This window comes from Oryza sativa, chromosome 9, assembly GCF_034140825.1.
Source record: "Oryza sativa Japonica Group chromosome 9, ASM3414082v1".
In the NCBI taxonomy this organism is placed as follows: domain Eukaryota; kingdom Viridiplantae; phylum Streptophyta; class Magnoliopsida; order Poales; family Poaceae; genus Oryza; species Oryza sativa.
Genome location: NC_089043.1, coordinates 9,627,783 through 9,648,510, shown reverse-complemented (window position 1 = coordinate 9,648,510; position 20,728 = coordinate 9,627,783). Strand labels below are relative to the sequence as shown.

The 20,728-nt window shown below is 49.1% G+C and overlaps 3 protein-coding genes across 6 annotated transcripts; 2 read left to right on the top strand and 1 right to left on the bottom strand.

Moving 5' to 3' along the window:
* Positions 1-3,688: 3,688 nt before the first annotated feature.
* LOC107282086 (uncharacterized) lies at positions 3,689-9,375 on the bottom strand. Of its 4 annotated transcripts, none has more exons than XR_010735167.1 (7): positions 5,786-8,840; positions 5,410-5,699; positions 4,969-5,327; positions 4,704-4,891; positions 4,440-4,629; positions 4,264-4,368; positions 3,689-4,190 (listed from the first exon to the last, which is right to left on the bottom strand). XR_010735167.1 is itself a non-coding variant. In XM_026020512.2 (7 exons), the coding sequence occupies exons 4-7, from the start codon at positions 4,797-4,799 to the stop codon at positions 3,802-3,804; spliced, it is 780 nt and encodes a 259-aa protein (XP_025876297.1). In that variant the 5' UTR covers positions 4,800-4,891; positions 4,969-5,327; positions 5,410-5,699; positions 5,786-8,850; the 3' UTR covers positions 3,689-3,801. The 4 variants fall into 4 exon arrangements, 3 of the variants coding, with proteins under 3 accessions (XP_025876297.1, XP_066160451.1, XP_025876296.1); XM_026020512.2 differs by having other exon boundaries at positions 5,786-8,850; XM_066304354.1 differs by adding an exon at positions 9,235-9,375 and having other exon boundaries at positions 4,969-8,850.
* A 1,686-nt stretch (positions 9,376-11,061) lies between these two features.
* LOC4346577 (sufE-like protein 1, chloroplastic/mitochondrial) lies at positions 11,062-13,265 on the top strand. Its single transcript, XM_015795835.3, has 2 exons — positions 11,062-12,343; positions 13,057-13,265. Exon 1 carries the CDS (start codon positions 11,243-11,245, stop codon positions 12,341-12,343), a length of 1,101 nt encoding a protein of 366 aa, XP_015651321.1. The 5' UTR covers positions 11,062-11,242; the 3' UTR covers positions 13,057-13,265.
* A 5,846-nt stretch (positions 13,266-19,111) lies between these two features.
* Positions 19,112-20,431, top strand: LOC136351765 (uncharacterized). The gene has a single exon (XM_066304061.1). The coding sequence runs from the start codon at positions 19,112-19,114 to the stop codon at positions 20,429-20,431; it is 1,320 nt and encodes a 439-aa protein (XP_066160158.1).
* Positions 20,432-20,728: the final 297 nt, after the last annotated feature.

Genomic DNA, 20,728 nt, shown 5'->3' with positions numbered 1-20,728 from the left:
TTTGGGATGTTACTTTGATTTGGGGATTTGGGGTTTGATTTGGGGATGTGCATGCCACTCGATTAGGGAGAAAATAAAAAAGAAAAAAAAAAGGGGACATCTGGACTGCACGCTACCCTCTCTTTAGTCCCGGTTGGTAACAACAACCAGAACTAAAGATCCCTCTCTTTAGTCCCGGTTATTTCAACCGGGACTAAAGATGGGCATCTTTAGTCCGGATTGCTACTCTCGGTTGGAAACCCAGGACTAAAGGGGGTTACCAACCGGGAGTAAAAAAGTTTCTCCACCAGTGTTAATTTTTCAGCAATATGCTTTTGATTGGTTGGATTACAAATATGATCGTCGTTAAATAACAAATGAAAATAAAATTTCTGAAGGTAGTTATAGTCTGAAAATACATTCAATTAGCATATGAAATTGGAAGACTGTTTTGAGATAAATCTTTAGACATAAGGTGGGCAGCACAAAGAAAATCATGGCGAGTTGGGTGACCATTAGTGAGGTACTCACGGTTTATATGACGTTGTTTCTTCAATCATGTAGACCATCAGCGTGTCAAGTCTGGTATGCTTTTGTTTCGAACAAAATAAAGTCTGTTTTTCTTTCAAACAGAACATTACAAAATGCTCTAAAAGTATTAATACCGTGCTAGTGAAGTCCTTTTGAAGATGAATAGTATTGCATTACGTGTTAGAGAACATAACATCTTCTGATATGGTCCTTGGAATTACAATCGGTTGCGAGTTACTCAGCTTCTTGGACTGTTACTCGGGATATCATCAGATCCGACTAAAAGAATCCGACTGCTTGAAGACCTCGTTTATTACGCCCTTAGGGGCCAACTGCTACATCACCATGCCCTTTGGATTGAAAAATGTAGGAGCGACCTATCAACGCATAATTCAAAGATGTTTTTCAACTCAGATCGGTCGCAATGTTGAAGCTTATGTTGATGATGTAGTCGTCAAGATCAAGCAGAAGGATGGCCTGATTGCGGATTTAGAAGAAACATTTTCAAGCATTCGTGCTTTCAAGATGAAACTAAACCTGGAAAAGTGCATCTTCGGAGTACCGTCGGGGAAATTGCTCGGATTTATGGTATCTCAAAGAGGTATACAGGCCAACCCGGAGAAAATCAACGCCATCCTCAACATGAAACCGCCAAGCTCCCAAAAAGACATCCAAAAGCAGACTGGTTGCATGGCGGCGCTCAGCCGGTTCGTTTCACGACTCGGCAAGCGAGGGATGCCTTTCTTCAAGCTGCTGAAGAAGACTAACAATTTCCCGTGGGGGCCCGAAGCACAGAAAGCCTTTGAAGACTTCAAGAAACTCCTCACCACTTCACCAGTTTTGGCCTCGCCACATCCGCAAGAGCCGCTACTGTTATATGTGTCGGCGACCTCCCAGGTTGTGAGTGCGGTCCTGGTTGTCGAGCGTGAAGAGGAAGGCCATGTTCAAAAAGTCCAACGTCCAATTTATTTCGTTAGCGAGGTTTTAGCCGACTCCAAGACAAGATATCCTCAGGTTCAAAAGTTACTATATGGTGTCCTAATTACCGTCAGGAAATTATCTCACTACTTTCAAAGTCACCCGGTCACGGTAGTCACATCGTTTCCACACGGGGATATACTTCACAATCGCGAAGCAAATGGACGGATCGCGAAGTGGGCCTGGACTATTGGACTATGCATTTTGATGGGTCGAAGAGGCTCACAGGCACTGGAGCTGGGGTCATCTTGATTTCCCCGACTGGAGAAAGATTGAGCTACGTATTGTGGATACATTTTTCTGCGTCCCATAATGTGGCGGAATACGAGGCGCTACTCCATGGATTAAGGATTACAATCTCTTTAGGCATTCGCCGATTAATCGTCCGTGGAGACTCTCAGTTGGTTGTTAATCAAGTCATGAAAGAGTGGTCATGTCTAGATGATAATATGACCGCTTATCGACAAGAGGTACGCAAGCTGGAAGATAAATTCGATGGACTCGAGCTCACCCATGTCCTTCGACATAAAAATGAGGCAGCTCATAGACTGGCCAATTTTGGTTCAAAATGGGAAGCAGCCCCTTCTGATGTGTTCGTTGAGCATCTTTATGAACCAACCGTGCCCAGAAAAGAAGCAATTGAAGCCATGGATACTCAAGGCGTAAGCATGATTGAAGCCGACTGGAGAGAACCCCTCATAAAATTTTTGACCAAACAAGAACTCCCTCAAGACAAAAATGAAGGCGAGCGGATTTCCAGGCGCAGCAGACTTTACATTATTCATGAAGCTGAACTGTATAAGAAAAGTCCATCAGGAATACTGCAGCGCTGTGTATCTTTGGAGGAAGGGAGACAATTGTTGAAGGATATACATTCTGGTATTTGTGGTAATCATGCTGCTGCACGGACCATTGTCGGCAAAGCTTACCGGCAAGGTTTTTTCTCGCCTACAGCTGTGTTCGATGCGGACAAGATTGTGCGGACATGCGAAGGTTGTCAATTTTTTACCAGACAAACTCATTTGGCAGCCCAAGAGTTGCAAAACCATCCCGTTGTCCTAGCCGTTTACGGTCTAGGGGCTTGACATGGTCGGCCCATTTAAAAGGGCAGTCGGTGGTTACACGCATCTCTTTGTGGCTATCGACAAATTCTCCAAGTGGATTGAGGCTAAACCGGTCATTACGATCACAGCAGATAAAGCTAGAGATTTTTTCATCAACATTGTGCATCGGTTTGGGGTACCTAATCGGATCATCACTGATAATGGCACTCAATTCACTGGCGGAGCATTTAAAGACTTCTGTGAAGACTTCAGCATTAAAATTTGTTACGCCTCCGTGGCACACCCTATGAGTAACGGACAAGTCGAGCGTGCTAACGGTATGATACTGCAAGGGATCAAAGCATGAGTTTTTGACCGACTACGCCCCTATGCTGTCAAGTGGGTAGATCAGCTGCCGTCCGTACTTTGGTCTTTACGCACTACTCCTAGTCGGGCTACCGGCCAGTCGCCGTTCTTTTTGGTTTATGGCGCAGAAGCAATGTTGCCGAGTGAAGTGGAATTTGAATCACTACGATTTCGGAACTTCAATGCGGAGGGCTATGAAGAGGGCCGAGTAGACGACATCAACCGACTAGAAGAAGCCCGAGAAGCAGCTTTAATTCAGTCGACTCGATATTTGCAAGGGTTGCGCCGTTATCATAATCGGAATGTTCGATCGCGAGCCTTTTTAGTCGGTGACCTGGTTCTGCGGAAAATTCAAACAACACAGGATCGGCATAAATTATCTCCCTTATGGGAAGGACCGTTCATAATTGCTGAAGTCACTCGGCCGGGTTCTTATCGACTCAAGCGCGAAGACGGTACTCTCATCAACAATTCTTGGAATATTGAACACCTTCGTCGATTTTATGCTTAGGCATTTCATTTGTATCTTTCCTCTTTGACTGCTAACTTCAAGTTTTTTCTTGAAGTTTTTAGTCAGGGGGCTACTATAATAATAATGGAGTGTGATTTTTATCAATTCAATTTGCTTACTTGATGTATCATTGCCCTGTTTGATTTCTTGGCTTAGTCAATGAGGACTGAAAGTTTTTTAACAACTTTTGCGGGTTTTAGGCTCAACAAGGTTTGACAAAAAACTTTTAAGAAATCAGGAACTAAGTTAAGATATTAAGCACAGCATAAATTCATCAGTATTGTACAAATTGTGCCTCCATCATCATTAATCGTCAAAGTCATTGGTACATTAATCAGTATCAGTTTTTTCATCATCAGACTTATCAGACCCAGTCGGCCGAAGGTCGACATCTTAGAATCTCTCAACTACATCAGCAGCAATTTTGTCAGCCGCTTTCTGCGCATCACTGATGAGGTCAAGAGCAGCTTCTTCGCTCGTCCTATCTGCAAAGCCATCAATGGCATCAATATCAACTCTTGGATAAAGGGATTTGGTCATCACCAACGCCAGACTTGCTCCCATACTTCCAGCTTCTTTGATGTTCTTGAAATATGTATCCGGAGCAACTCTCAGCTTGTCGAAAATTTCAGAAGCATCAAGTGCACTCAGGCCGTTGTTATTAAAAAACATCGCTTGAACAATTGGGGCAGCAGCGTTAGCAACCTCATCCCGGGCTCCTTCAAGTTTTTTGATCTTGCCAACCAGGACATCGAATTGAGCTTGAGATTTGATCTTGCGGTCTGCATCAACAGATTCACATTAATAAGTCAGCATATGGAGGATAATGGCTTTTGAGGTATTGATTGTTGATACCTTCAACTTCCTTTAAAGCCAGGTCTCTTTGTTTTGCCAGTTCTGCCTTGTCATTTTCCAGAATTTGAATCTGCTTTTCCAACGGAGATATCTTGGCAGCTTGCACTACATTGATTACGGTTAATCAAGATTGCAAAGATAACAGTATGAGTCAGTTGAGCAGAGTTTGTGCGTACCTTTTGATGAGCCACTCAGTTCAAAATTTGATTCCTGGAGATTAGCAATCCGATCCCTCAGATCATGTTCATTCTTCCTGGCAAGTTCTTTCGCTTCGTGCAGTTGATTCCTGGTGGCTTCGAGGGTCCCGAGATGAGGGACTAACCTCTCTAAGGTTACCGTTTTGGCTTCGTTCCTAAGATGAATCCTCTGCAAGACAGTTTAAATAGCGCATGAATTAAATGGCAAACAAGATGGTTGACATCAGGTACCAGAGGGCTTACATTTACAATACGGGTTGCCTGACCAAGTGCCTTTTTCAGTAGGCATAACTCTTCATCCTCTTTTTGCTTATTTATCACGATCCCTTGAGGCTGCATGTTGTCATCCCACCACTTGACCAGAATCGGAAGGCGTGAATCCTCAGCTGCTTGTATCCGGAGGATCTCTTCTTCATCACCAATTATTGGCCCTAGTGTATCCATGAACGAAGATGAAGCAGCCAAATAAAGTCTGTTGGATCAAAATGATTTCAGATGGCATGTCTACCTGTGATGATTCCCGGTCGGGGACGAGTGGACTTTGGTGCCTTCACAGGAGATCTGGTTTCTGATTAATTGTCAGCATCCTTCCCGAGAGGACTGTTCGTTTGAGCTTCAATCTCGGGAATCTTTTGGCTTGGCCCTGCATCCGACTGGTTTCCAGTCGGGGGCTCCTGGTTAGCACCGACTTCAGCTTCGGCCGACTGGTTCCCAGTCGGGGGCTCGTTGCTAGGTTCTACATTGTCGGTTGCCGGTTGTTTGTCACTCGGACGATCTTCTGCAGTTGGCCCGGTTTCTTTTGAAGGGTTTGCCTCTATGTCAGCCAGCTCGGGGTCCTTTTCGGAAGGATCTATGTCAGACGGCTTCCTACGAGTTTGAGTTATGCTGTTAGTATTATTTCAACAGTGGGTAAGCTGCAAGACAAGGAAGATGGCCAAATGGTTTGTACCTGGAAGACTTTCTGATTTTTGGCAAAGGACGACTGGAGGTTTTCTTCTTCGGATTAGTTGGCTTTGGGGATTTTCCGGTCGCTCCTTTTTCTCCGAGCCTTCCGGTATCATCGCCTTCCTCGTCGCTTAGAACCAGCTTCCTCTTGCGAGCATCTGACTGGCCGACTGGATCGGAAGCACTTGGTCGAGCGTTAGATCGAATTTTTGGTCCTCCACTCGCCTGACCAGTTTGCTGGCGAGGTGATCGGCGTTGAGCAATTGGAGGATCCGATTTCATCAAAGCAAATTCCTGGGCATGATATTTCAAACTTTCAATTAGCTTAACAGAGGGTAAAAGCATACTTTTGAGGAAGGTTGAAATGTTTGAGTGCATACCGGTGGAGGAGGGTTGAATGCGTTGAATGGCACAACGGGCAGCAGATGTGAATAGCTGACAACAATAGCGTTTGAGAAGATCTTGTACATTCTTTCTTTCATGACCTTAAAGTCGAGAGAATCTGGATTTTCCCGATTTGGATCATGCTTGCCATCAAACTCAAAAGCTGTGCGGGACCTCTCTTTGATTGGAGCTAATCGACTTTTGATGAAGTGCCGAGTGATCTGTTCTCCCTGCAAACCTTGTTCCTTCAGTTTTAGCATGCGTTCCATCAATTCCATTGCCTGAGCAGCTTCATCTCCCATAGGCAATGAGTTCCATGTGTCCTGGTAAACCGGAGGAAGACAGCAGTACTCGGGGAGTGCGGGCTCAGGATTTTGAACATAGAACCAGTTTGCATGCCAGCCTTTCTTTGAGGTTTTGAAGGGCATGGAGAAATATTTTTGGCTCAAGGTTCCTCTGAGTTGGAAACCAGCTCCCCCAACAACGCATGGTTTGCTTTTGTTTGGCTGGGGCTTGAGGAAGAAGATGCGGCGGAACAAGGCGAAATGAGGCCTAATGCCCAGAAAAGCTTCGCAGGCATGGATAAAATTGGCAATATGCACTATAGAGTTTGGATTCAAGTGATGCAAGCTAATCCCGTAGAAGTTCAGAATCCCCCGGAAGAATCTAGAGGTTGAAAGAGAAAATCCGCCATAGAAGAAATGAGCGAATACCACGATTTCGTGTGTGTCGGGGGTCGGGAATGCTTCGCAGAACGCCGGTCGCCACCCGATAATCTCCTTCGCTGGGAGAACGCCGTGCGCCACCATCTCCTTCAGGTTATCTTCTGTCACATCGGAGGGCGCCCACTGACTCTCGAAGCTTTCTCTTTCTTCTGCCATGAATGTGAACTGGATGGTTTGATTTGGTCCGAGATATGGCTGGAGAGGAATGGGAATCGGAGTGGTGGACGCGGGGAGAAATTTCGTGAAGTTTTTGAGGGTTGGAGCAGATTGATAAACCCTAGCTTCGTCGGTGCGGTTCTGTACTGTAGCACGGAATGGGGAATGGCGAGAGTCTCGGTGGGGAAGACGAAACGACGTTTGGACTTCGGTGTCTTTAGGGTATCGGGAGTACTAATGGGCCTGGGCCTGTACAGTACTTCAGCCCAATTATGTTTTCAGCGTGGCCCGTTGTGATCCTTAGGAACTTAGGCGCTTTTTGCTTTGGCAATATGTGCTCACAATGATGCGGTCCGATGCTGTTAAAATCCTTTTTAACGCGATTCAATAATTCTTTGGAATTATTATGATTCACATGAGAAGGTGCCCGACAGAAAGGTGTTATACCATTTTTGTAAGCTTTTTTAGGCTACAAAAGATGTTGGGTTAATTTGAGATGACTGGTTTATTAGTAGTCATTCTCCTAGCATGTTATATGCTTATTTTGATTATGGTAAGGGTTATAGCCTAAGCTAATGAACTTCTTAATTACCATGATCTTTATCATATTTGGTAGATCATTTTAAGAGTTTCTTACTCGGATTCCTACCAAATATATCTATTTTTGGACCTTTTGAGTGTTTATCATTCGGCCCTTTTCATATTTTTTATCCTTGATATATTCAAGTGAGAAGCAGTCGGCTGGGTATTTTATTGAGTACCATGCATGCTTCGAAATAAAATCACCCGGTCCTTGACTATATGTTTAGTTTTTTAACTAATCACATAGTCGGGGGCTACACCTAATTAGGTGCATCTACTCGATGCACCATGTTTTATTTTCGCCCTTCACAGTCTTTTAGCACTCGGCAAGCCGAAGCAAGTTGAATTGAAGCACTCGGATTATTGTTTTTTGTTTCGAGAAGACTATTTTGGTCAACTGTGAAGGTCTCGGAGGCTACTGTGGAGATTATGGTTACCCCATATCTACATGGCGGTTACATTCCAGCTGGATATATGGTACCAAATATAGATAGAATATCTTTATGAGGACTCGGGTTAGATTCTAAACTTGTATGACAAGAAAATACCCGGGATCCTAGTCGGTTATGATTGTATTTTATCTGTAATCCCATGTTCCGTTAGGATATGGACTGTATTTTGTAATACGGATCCCTTCCCCTATATAAGGAGGGGTCCGGGTTCCTCTCAGGACGATTCTTTTTCTCCCAATCATACAATCAATAACACACTCGGCGGAATCATCTCCGGACAGGAGTAGGGTATTACTTCTTGAATAAGAAGGTCTGAACCTGTATAAAATTCCTTGTCTCCAAACCCATCCACTTTCCTAGCTTGATAGCCACCCCTTTTATTATTGCCGAAATCTTGTTTCGACACCATGCCAGAGTGGATGGTCAGAGCATGGTTTAAGTACTGAATGGTTGTTTGATGGAATGCTAAACAGTAGGCAATGCACGCACTAACACGTGTATAAGCTGAATTTGAAATAGAAGTGACCAGTGACGTAGCCTAGGGCTCAACTTGTATAATTTACGTAATTACCTTTATCTTCCATGTTTTAATTTTAAGGTTTTAAAATGTAAATTTTAATGGATATTTAGGTTTAGGAGTAGGGCAGCAGCCCTAGCTGCCCTACCCTTCCGCCACTGGAAGTAACCAATTTACAGAAAACTGATTTTTCACTACTCCCTCCGTCCCATTTCAAGTACAACTATAGTTTTTTACGCCCAACTTTCATCGTCCATCTTATTTGAATATTTTTTGAAAAAATTTAAAAACATAAGTCACGAGTAAAGTAATATTTATGTTTTATTATCTCATAACAATAAAAAATACTAATTATAAAAAAAATTTCAAATAAGACGGATGATCAAAGTTAAGTACGAAAATTTATAGTTGCACTTAAAATGGGATGGGTGAGTATGTAATACCGGCAGCTTGGTCTAAAAGATTCTAAAAATAGAAAGGAGCATGAATACTTATCTCTGATGAAGGCCGATATATGTTTCATCTAAAATTTCGCCAAGCATGTAACAACCAATCTCTCAATACTTGTACGCCAGACAGAAAACTTGCATCGGTAAGGTTGAAACAAATAAATTTGCAGATCAAAGTACCTGCGTAGAAATAATAATAATTTTATCAGGCCACTCAGCTACTAACATAAGAGCATAAACAAACTAAATAAGCATATATAAAAAAAATGGCATCAGCTGACAGGTGAAATTAAAGCAGAATTAATAACATTAGAGTCAGAGCAAGAGGGAGGAGGGGTGATGCCGAAGTAGATGAGCATTGATAGTTTGGTACAAAAGAATCGGAGAATCTGAGTCTGAAAATGGGGAAATTCAATACTAGATTATATTCACAGTGAATTATTCACCAATAATGCGTTATCCATTGGACCCGATGTGGCGGATGTGCTTCCTATCGGTAGCAATCAACAGAAAGGGGATGGGGGAGGCGGGGAGGGGAAGCGGCGGGAGAGGGGAGAAGCTAACGGTGCTGGTCGTGCTTCCCGGGAGCTGGAGGTGCGCCTCTCCATCACCGGGAGGAAGAGCCGAGGGTGGGGGATCTGGCGAGGGGAGCCGGAGAGACACGTTGCGGGGAGAAGCAGCAGCCATTCTGCCGTGGCCTCGTGGGGAGGTGAGGGAGGTGGAAGCGTATTTTGCATTGATGCTACGGTGTCTATTGGGCTTTTGGATTTTGGGCCCTCCTGGGTGCATGTGTCCAACCATCTTGGATCAGATCCTTTTTTATGATCGGACGGCTGTTATTTTATTGGTGTTGTGGCTCAACCACAATGCAGAGAATTGATATTAACTATACTAAAGCTATGTTCTTTCCCTCATTTTCTATATAAAAGTTATTTTAAAAAATCATATTAATCTATTTTTTAAAAAAAATTAGTTAATACTTAATTAATCATGCAATAATACGAGCTTCGTTTTACGTGTCGGGCTAGATATGGGCCCAGAGCTTAGAGGTGAAACCATCCATCCGAAATGAATGAATATTGTCTCAGGCGACACCTAGGCGTCCTTTTTCTCCTCGTTGGATTCCCTCTCCTCTCCGTCTGTGGTGGCCATTGGTCTAGAGGATGGTCGGGTTTATCTCATAGTCAGGTAAATCCCGTTGTTGGTCCTCTCTTTTTTCTTTGTTGTGCAGATCGAAGGAGGTGGTGGCGTATTCCTCCTCCGTCTCCATCTTAGAGTTCTCCGGCGATGGAAGCACTTGCTACTCCTTGCTTTTGGCATATGCGGTCCGGTTGATGTTCACCGGGTTAGTCCCACGCGCCATACTACTTTTCGGTGTCTGCAACTTAAAGTTCTCCAATTTCTTTTGAGAAGAGGTTGCGCCGGCCGTTCACTTCTTTTCGGTAACCACTCACATAAGGGCGGTGTTCTTCTCCTTGGGTTTCGGTGTCAGATTTGTAAGGGGCAGCTGTGATTTGTTTCTTTGGCCAAGGTAGCTTCAACCACCATAGTAGAGGCCTCAACTGGATTCGCTCCTTGGCTATCTTTTGCCATGTTTTCCTCTTCACCGTCGCCGTTAGCACAGGCCAAATCGCCGCTCCCGTGGAAGAAGCAGACAAAGGACCCAATTGCTTTTGCCCCGTTCTTTTCAAGTTCTTTTCTACAAATTTTCGATGTATGCTCAATTTGGCCGTTACTGAGGGGCCTTTCTACAAATTGGATGTTCTTCCCGTTGTTGTGTTTTATCATGTGCCTTTTGTATCTAAACTTTTATAATAAACTAGATAAATTGTCTGTGCGTTGTAATGGGTGAACACTATTTTAATTTTGTTATTGTTATACGGTTTAATTAAGGTGAAATTCACTGTGAGAATTTGCTTGGATATATTGTTTTTCTTAAAATTCATGAGCTGCAATTAGTAGTCCGATTATCTCAAGTTAGCCTGTATGTTTTTTTAAAGAGATTTCTTATACGACTACTTCTGTATTTTAAAAAACGAACAAACTTAAAATCCGACTCAAATACATATATGTATTTAAAATCGAACGAACTTAAAAACCGACTCATACACGGATGATATACCAAAGTACCAGAAAAACATCTCAAATTCTTATAAAGTAAAGATATGTATCAAAGTACCAGAAAAACATCTCAAATTTTTATACCAGTAACACATGCATGACCTTAAAAAAAAGAAATGAATGAACATTCTCCAACCTTTGCCACAGCAGAGACGCCGTCTCCAAGCGAAATACTCCTACTCCGTCGACTTATCAACGGTCTAGATCGCCTTAAGATTCGTGCGAAGAAGAGAAAAAAGAACACCTTATCCCTCCCTACCCTCTTCCTCTGCCACCACCACTCGAGGAGCCTCCTCGGTGTCTCCCGATCCGCCGCCGCCGCCTTCTCCGGCGATCCGGCAGCCGCATCCTGAACGCTCGCCTTCCCGTTGCCCCCGCCGCCTCGCCGCGGCGCCCTCACCGCCGCCCAGGCCTGACCTCCAAACCCGGGAAGCCACCCTCTCCTCCATCCATGGCGTCCGCCGCCGCCACCTCGTCGTCGGCGTCCCTTCGCCTCCTCACCAAGCCCCCCAAGCCCCTCCTCTCCAAGCCCCACCTCCTCACCCTCTGCGCCCCGGTCTCCTTCCAGCGCCTCGTCGCCAGGTCCAGCGCGTCGCCGACCCCGTCCCCCTCCGCCGCCGCCGCCGCCGCCGCCGCCTCGGGCTCCGGGGTCGATCCGGCGCAGCTTCCCCCGGCGCTGCGCGACATCGTGGCGCTCTTCCAGTCCGTGCCGGACCCGCGCACACGGTACAAGCAGCTCCTCGCCTACGCCGCGCGGCTGCCGCCCATGGACCCGGCGCTCAAGACCGACGCCAACCGCGTCCGGGGATGCGTCTCCCAGGTCTGGGTCCACGCTGCGCCGGAGGAGGGCGGCGCGCCGGGCAGGGTCAGCTTCCAGGCCGACTCCGACGCGCAGCTCACCAAGGGCCTCGCCGCGCTGCTCGTGCTCGGCCTCTCCGGCGCGCCGGCGCGGGATGTCGCCATGGTGCCCGTCGAGTTCATCGAGCTGCTTGGGATCAGGCAGAGCCTCTCGCCGTCCAGGAACAGCGGCCTGCTCAACATGCTCAGCCTCATGAAGCGCAAGGCCCTGGAGGTTGCCACCGGTGAGGTAACCACTGAGGAAATTGGCAGCCAAGAAGTGGTCCAAGAGGTCGCTGAACGGCCTGCTGCGAAGGAGAAGGAACCCGAGTTTGCGGCTTTCGGTGCGCGAGAAGAAGAGGGTTCAGAGGTGCATAGCCCACAGGAGGAACAATTGGAGGAAATGCCAGCTGATGTGATGGAAGGGAATGGTGGTTTGGGGGGTGGGAGGCAGGAGAGGATAAAGGAGAGCCTTGAGCGCGGGCTTTCGCCGGTGCAGCTCCAGATCGAGGACATATCGCACCTCCATAAGGGTCATGCTGGGGTGTCAGGAAGCAATGGCGAGACGCATTTTAATGTTCGGGTGGTCTCAGAGGCGTTTCAGGGGAAGAGCCTGCTCAAGAGGCACAGGGCTGTGTATGATCTTCTGCAAGATGAGCTCAAGAATGGGTTGCATGCGCTCTCCATTGATGCAAAGACACCATCAGAAGTCTAGGTATCTGCACGACTGCATATACAGTTAACAGAGACGCCATAGATGCATTTTTGGTCATGTTATCTTTGTAAGGTTTAGTTTTGGATACATACTGTAGATTTTGAAAGATCAAAGCTTCTCAGTTCTGATAATTTTGTCTTTTTACTGCAATAATTAGTGCCTTAATATTATGGCAGAGATACACATGAATTTTGTCATGCCAGAATAAGAAGGAACGACTTGTTTTATTGAGTTAATATGTATGGCTCACTGATCAATCTTGCATGTTCTATTAGCAAAAAACAGAAAGTGATTAGGCTGTTACTACCTTCCAGCAAACTCAACTAATCTACCCTATTAATGCTGGTCCCAGCTGAGAAATCATCATGCATGTGTCATTGTTTAGAGTATGAATTCGATGCACATAGGTCATAGGTCATAGCATCTCAATGTTACAAAATGGGCTTGAATTCTTCATGTAGATTTCAAATGCATGACTGGTTGCTTGCTTTTTTTATTAAATGAAGTGTCATTAAAAGTTCTCTATTCATGAAATTCTGTTGGGCACATATTCACTGCACACCTTACTGTTTTGATGTTTTTCTTTGCAATCTGGAGATTAAAGCAGGAATTTCTACCACAAAAAAGTATAGTTTTGCATACTGAATCTACATATTTACAGCATATATGGCCATTAGTTTTCACTGTATGAGTTTTGAATATTTGAATGCCAGGAGCTGACAGGATACAATGTAGATATATTGGAGTTCACAGCTACCTGGAATGCTTAATTCCTTATGTAATATATAGTTTTCTGTATGCTGCAAATTCTATGTTGTGCATAAGTTAAACCATGTTGGAATGCTTGTATGGAAACAGTTCTATGCAAAGCTTGGATGTCTCCACTGATAATGTTCTCTCAAATATCCTTTGTTTACAGTAAATTTTGTATTCAAATTTTAAAGTTTTCTCATTCTCCATTGTCAATATTTTTTTATTGGTGCATGTGTTAGAGAACAAATTTAATTTATTTGCTAAATATAGTATCATTCGTCCTTATCTGTGAGGTTCAAAGTCACTTATTTATACCGCAACAATAAAATACGCCTAACCATTTATACTGTCCAACAAGTGAGGAGGCTGGAGTCGTACAGTCATGCCCCGTAATCTAGTGCAAGGAATAATTCTTGAAGTTTCTACTCTAATAATTTGTCTTTTATTACTCCAGATTATGACAAACTTTTCTATCATCTATGTTCCACTGTTAACATGATCAAATTATTTGCTGAGATAAAACTTCACAAGTTTGGTTGGAGCAGCATAGCCTGTACTTGCAGTTGCACTAGGTAGTAAACATTAATAAGAGTAACTTAGACATACTGATGATAAATGTTCATAAGGTTGTGAGGTACATATATCGCACTCTGACTAGCTGATGGATCCCATTATAACCATCGCTGGTTACTTGATATTGTAGCCTGTCAACATAAATTAGCGTATCAGTCAGGCTTCTCTTGCTTACGGCTAGTTTGCAGTTTCTTATTTCAATTGCAGTCCCTCTTGGTGTGATGGATGAAAGTCTGATTATTCTGTTTCAATGTTGGAAGCAAGATTTTGACGCAGTCTTTATCTGTTGGAATGGTTGTAAGCATAGAAATTATCTGTTTGATTGAGGGGATTTTATTAGCAATAGTACTACGGTGTACCAAACCGAAACCAGGAGGGGCTTTAGAGTTCATCTCATAATTTGATTCTACGTTGAGGTTTAGGTATTTATTGATTTTATTCATTTGCTGCAATCCTGGTTGCTTGTTGTCAGTTTGGCCTTACCTGATGCCTTGGGTTTCTCCATTGTACTGCTACTATTTCTTCCTGAATGCATAGGCAGGGCTCCTGCCATTGTTTCTACTTCATGTAATATTAACGGGATGTTTGTAGTCCATGCAAGATTTAGTGGAATATCGTATGTACAAGTACAATAGACAGTATGGGTGTTACATTACAACTCCACTGCTTACATCCTTGTTCAATGCTGGCTGTCTGGCTGTGTAGATGTTACTCTGTTAGAGCTTAATATGATATATAGTCTATCAGGGCTTACGTCGCATTTGTGGTTGTTCCTAAAGATAGCTTGCTGTGCACATATTTGATTACCTGACAAATTTGAAGCTGGAAGTAACTTTCAACCTGTGGAACATGAATACAACTTGCAGTAGCCAAGCTGGATTATGAAGAAATGAACTTGTTCAGCTCTGAATCAATACCTGGTTGCAGATAACTGAAGCAAAAAGCTGAAAACCTGGATTAAATCCTCAAATGCAAAATGGATAACTGGTGGTGAGAGTTTGTTGCTAACCTTCATTTTAATCTGTGCTAACCTTCATTTTGGTGGTGGGAGTTTGTTGCGCCTGTTTGGGGAGCTTCTAGCTACTGCAGCTGAATCAGAAGCTCTCCCAAACAGTCTAGCTTTTGGTCCAGATTCTGATAAACTGTAATTGTAGAATCTAGAAAATGGACTAGAAGCCGGAAGCTGGGAAACCCAGCTTTTCCAGATTCTCAGAAGCTGGTTACCAACCAGCTGCTTCTCAGAATCTTAAGCTCCCCAAACATGCCGATAATCCATATTGTCCGTTGTACTCCTCCTTCGGTCCCAAAATACAAGAAAATACCTTATATTTTGAGGCCATTTTGGGACGAAGGAAATACTTGATATTCCATTTACTACGGTGGTATGGCTGTCCATTATTTTAGTCATTTTTTTACAAAATCGACAACAATATTTTTGAGAAAAACCCCATCCGAGGCGAAAAAAAGCAGGGCTACTGTAGCGAATACGAAAACAAACAAACTACATGGCCCAAGTTATATAGTTTTTTTTTGCGCTCTGGAGGTCTATAGAGAATAGATATTCCACTTCTATTCTTGTGATGACCTCCATTCTTGCGGGATTGCGCGCAGGTGCACTGGGAGGTCCCTTTGGATATTCCCGCCCCTTTCAAACCATCCAAGACGATCACCCCTGACGGAGCGTGAGGCTCCTCACCGGGAGACCGCGCAGGCCCCTCTTTGTCGGTTCGGCCGGGGACGCTAGGTGAAGTTCTAAGCTCTCAGTCTGTGGAACGTTCGCGAGCAAAGAGACACGCAAGACACAGGCGATGTAGACAGGTTCGGGCCGCTGAGAAGCGTAATACCCTACTCCTGTGTTCTGGTGGATCTGTGTATGAAGAAGCTACAAAGAGCCGGAGAGCAAGAGAGCTTCCACTCTCGAAACCCTCTTCCTCCTTTTTTTCCTCTCGTGGATCTTTCCAAGTTCCGGGGGATCTCCTCCTCCGGGCCCCCTCCTAAGTGGGCAGGGTCCTCCTTTTATATCTCAAGGGGATACCACATGCACCAATTCTACCTCTTTTTCTTTTGGGTGGGGACCCATCCTATCTTTACTAAAACTTGGCTCGCCTTCTCTTGGAAGCTTGTTTTTGAGTGTGGCCACGCGTCCTCACTCGTCTGACCTCGGGGATCACCCTGTCATCCCTTCATAAATGGGCGGAGACTTGCAATGGCTGCTGTCCGAATGACCTTCTGATGGGACGGCCCATACCTACCTCCACTCCGCCGGAAGCAGGTTCAACGTGGGAACGCGGTTGTCTACCGATGACATGACCAGTGTCAGATCGGTGACAAACCAGTCATTTTTGTCCTCCACGCGTCAGCTTAGCAAACTGCATGTCTGCCCTTCTTCATACAATGTCTTTCTTGCAATGGTTGGGATGAAGCCTGGTATATATCTGACCGGGACCAACGTGCCATCTCCAGGAGCTAGCACGCTGGCTCCGGCTAGGGACGAGTGCCTAGAGGCTCTCATCCTGACGGGATGGGGCGAGGCGTGTGTCAGATCGCCTGTTGTCACCTAACCCGCAATCTGACCGGTCTGTGACCGGTCACAGACCGGATAAACGAGCGCGCTGCACTGCGTTACATGCGGCGTGACGCGCTCGTCCAAAACGCAATAAATGCGGTTAGGTGAGCCCCGCTGTGCTCACCTAACCCATACACGCGGCGTAAAACCCACAAGGGGTCGGGGCGCCTCGGCCCTCGGGGCCGAAACGGGAGCGGTCCGACCCCTCGGGGAGACAAAGAGAAGGGCGGCCACATCAATCTCGGGCCCCCCTCCCCGAGGGGGTTAGGCCACGTGGGTGATCGTGTCTGCCTCAAGCCTCTAGTCATGATACTCCCGGTCCCATGTCACCGACAGTAGCCCCCGGCGTTATGCCAGGGCGATCGCCCCCCTCGAGGGAAACGGTCGGGCATGACGCCACTCCTATGGCCTGGTGACAGGTGGGGCCGGTTTCTACTGTTGGGCAGAAACCCAGCGGTCGCAAATCACGTACATCGGCAATGGTAACTCGACTGTCAGTAATGAGCGGTCTCTTCAAGACTGCCACATTACTTGAGTAGCACACGAATCGGGACGAGCCGGTTCGTTTTGCCTGGAGATATGGTGATGGCGCTTCGGTCGGCGAGCGTAATTAACGCGCGCACGATATGTTCCATCTCGACTGCCACAGCCGCATATCCACCTCATGCGCCGCAAACGGGCGAATGGGATTAGTGGAAGCGTGGGCGCGAGAAACGAGGGGGCGAGATAGTGGGCGCGAGAAGCGAGGAGCCGGGCACAGCGTTTGGCAAGGGTATAAAGACGCCGAGGAAGAGATTTGCTTCCTTCCTCTCGCCATTATTCCCCTTGTCTTCGCCGCTTGCGCCCTAACTCCTTCTTTCCCGTGCCCTTCCCTCACCACACGCGCTCGCTCTCAAACATATCTTCTTCCGGCGTCATGGCACGGGGCTCCGTTCCGCTTGACGGTAGCGTGCTGCCGCCTTCCCGCATCGTGAGCGAGAGGCAGGCCGGGCTGCCGCGCCGCTTCATGCCGGAATCTGCCACCGGCCAGGAGGTGGTCGCGCTGGGTGAGGGACGCCCGGCGCCACACTACCCGGGGCGGTCCGTTTTCTTCCTCCCTTTCGCAATGGCAGGGCTGGTTCCGCCATTTTCTTCTTTCTTCATGGATGTTCTGGAGTTTTACGATCTCCAGATGGCGCACCTCACCCCCAACGCGGTAATGACATTGGCCATCTTCGCGCACCTGTGCGAGATGTTCATCGGGGTGCGCCCATCTCTCCGGCTGTTCCGGTGGTTCTTCACCGTTCAGCCGGTGTCGCCGCCGTCGATAGTCGGTGGCTGCTACTTCCAGCCGCGGGGGCCGGTGTTGAACCGCTACATTCCCTGCGTCCTCCGCAAGAAGTGGGATGACTGGAAGAGCGACTGGTTCTACACCCCCCTCGCCGACGAAGCGCGCCTCTGACTTCCGAGCCAGCCCCCGGTGCAGGCCTCCAGCTGGCGGGTGCCGGTAGATCTGGGAGACGGCTACGACGCTGTCCTCGACCGCCTGGCGGGCTTGCGATCCCAGGGGCTCACAGGGGCCATGGTGTACGGTGACTACCTTCGTCGCCGGATCGCGCCACTCCAGCGGCGCGCCCGGGGCGCCTGGGAGTACACCGGGTCCGAGGACTGTATGAGGACCCACCGGGGGGTCAAATGGGACTGGGTCCCTGAAGACTTCAAGGTAATGATCCAACGGGTGCTGAATCTCAGCTCCGTGGAGGCATCCCTCATCCCCCAAGGAGTCCTCCCCCTCTGCAGCGATCCAGATCGCGTCAACATCCTGACCATCATGATGACGGTCGGGGCCTCAGAGGAGCGAGCTTCTCGAGGCCATGACGGCGCGGGCGGGAGTCGCAGGGGCGAACAATCTACTCCAGGAGGGGGTCGTGCTTCCGGGCCCCGTGACGAGGGCTCGGGGGACAGCCGCCCTGCCGACGCCCGAGGGAAGAGGAAGCAAGAGGGTACCTCCTCCCCATCTCCTCCCCGAGGGGGCGGGGCAGCGCGTGTCAGCAGCAGGCGCCCGGAGGGGGCCGCGCCGACGCCGCAGCCCGAGGGGGAGCGGAAGAAGAAGCGGCTCCGCAAGATGGGGTGGACAGAACCATCCCGGGGAAACCTTATTTCCCCTCCAAGGTGGTCGTTTAACCGACCCCCTCACAGGTTCGTCCCACGCCCATTGTGGCTGTATTCATTCTCCCAACGCGAGTTTTTACTCACCCATCTTGTTTGTTTTCTGGTCTTTCTTCTGCTTCAGCGAGATCTCGTCGCGTCCCTCCCGTCATTCCAAGTCCGGCCAATCTGAGGCCGAGGATACGGCGACCGCGGAGGCCCGGAGGCGGGAATCTGACCGGCGAGAAGCCGCGGATCGTCTTCGGGAAGCCGAGGAGGCCGCCCGGGCTCGCCAGGCTGACGAAGCCGCTCGGGAGGAGGCCAGACTCCGCCAGGCCGAGGCGACGACAACCTCCGAGGCAACCCGCGAAACTGACCGGCAAGAAGCCGCGAATCGCCTTCGGGAAGCCGAGGAAGCTGCCCAGGTGGCCGTCCGAACTCGCCAGGCTGAAGAAGCCGCTCGGGAGGAGGCCAGACTTCGCCAGGCCGAGGCGGCGACGACTTCCGCGGCAGCTCGCGACGAGGCCGCGGGCGCATCGCTTGGGCCCACTCCCTCGGGCGACACTTAGGACAAGCCAGGTCCGGGGGACGTCCCCGAGTCCGGCACGTCCATCGGCGGGCCAAGCCGCGCGGCATCCTCACCGAGGCGGTTCTCCCCCATGCCTTCCGTTGCCCCGCTGAGCGCAGAGCCCCTTCTGCAAGCCTTGGCCGTCGCAAACACCACGGTGTTGGACGGGTTAAGTGCCCAGATGGAGGCCTTGCAAGCAGAGCGGGTGGAGCTCGACGCCGCATGGGCGCGTGTCGAAGAGGGGCGTCGCTCGGTGGAGGCCATGGTGGAGGTGGGCCGCAAGGCACACCGCCGGCATGCCTCAGAGCTCGAGGCCCGTAAGAAGGTGCTGGAGGAGATCGCCAGGGAGGTGGAGGAGGAACGGGAGGCTGCCCTCATCGCCACCACCGTGATGAACGAGGTGCAGGACAACCTCCGCCTTCAACACGGGAACTGGGAGGCGGAGCTAGGGAAGAAGCTCGACGCCGCCCGGGGGGTCCTTGACGCTGCCGCTGCCCGAGAACGGCGGGTGGCGGAGAGCGAGGCGGCGTCCCGGCAGCGTGAAGAAACCCTCGAGGCCCGTGCCATGGCGCTGGAAGAGCGTTCCTGCGTCATGGTGAAGGATCTGGCGGACCGCGAGGCCGCCGTTGCCATTTGGGAGGTCACACTGGCGGCGCACGAAGCCGCCTGTGCCGAAGAGGAGTCCGCACTCCGCCTCCGCGAAGATGCGCTCACCGAGCGGGAGCGAGCCCTCGAGGAGGCCGAGGCCGCGGCGCAAAGGTTGGCGGAGAGCGCGTCCCTCCGTGAGGCTGCGCTAGAGGACCAAGCGCGCCGCAATCTGGAAGGTACCCGCGCCAAGAGGGCCGCACTGAACCAGCGGGCCGCTGAACTCGAGGCGCAGGCAAAGGAGCTGGATGCAAGGGCGCGTAGCGGTGGGGCGGTTACGGGCGACAGCGACTTAGCCGCCCGCCTCGCAGCTGCCGAACACACCATCGCGGATCTGCAGGGCGCGCTGAATTCGTCCATGGGGGAGGTCGAGGCCCTTCGCCTGACAGGCGAGATAGGGCCTAGCATGCTTCGCGACGTCGTGTCCCGTCTGGACCGCGCCAGGCGGCAGGCGGGCCTCTGGGGTGGGCGGACTGTGAAGTACGCCGCCAACCAGGGGGGCCTCGCCCAGCGCCTCTCGGAGATGGCCGGGACTCTCCAGCGGCTCCCTGAGGAGCTCGAGAGGACGATTAAGTCATCCTCGAGGGACCTCGCCCGAGGAGCGGTGGAGCTCGTTCTAGCGAGTTATCAGGCCAGGGATCCCGACTTCTCCCCTTGGACGGCGCTGGACGAGTTCCCTCCCGGGATCGAGGACGGCGCGCGCGCGCAGGTCCGGGACGCCGCCGACCATATCGTCCACAGCTTCGAGGGTTCGGCCCCTCGGCTCGCGTTCACCCCCAACTCCGACGAGGAGGGCGATAACGGCGGTGTGGGCGACAGTGGCGACGAGGCTGGCGACCCGGGTGCATCGGAGTGAGCCCCCAGGCCCCCGCCAATCTTTAAATAGTTTTTTCTTCTTTTCTTTCTTCTGAGGCCTTCGGGCCTCTTTCTTGTATAGATTAACTTAATCTGCAATCAAAATAAAGAAATTTCTGTGTCAATTTCATTTTGCTGTGTGTATGAGAACGAGGATGATCTGTGCCATGGTCCTTTTGCGTCTTAGCTTGAACAAGGGCTCGTGCCCAGGTCCTAGTCCTCAAATGGCTCGGGTCGGGGCTAGTGCCTGGGGAGATCCACGTGTCGAGACTGGCCAGGCCGGGAGCGTGGTGACCAA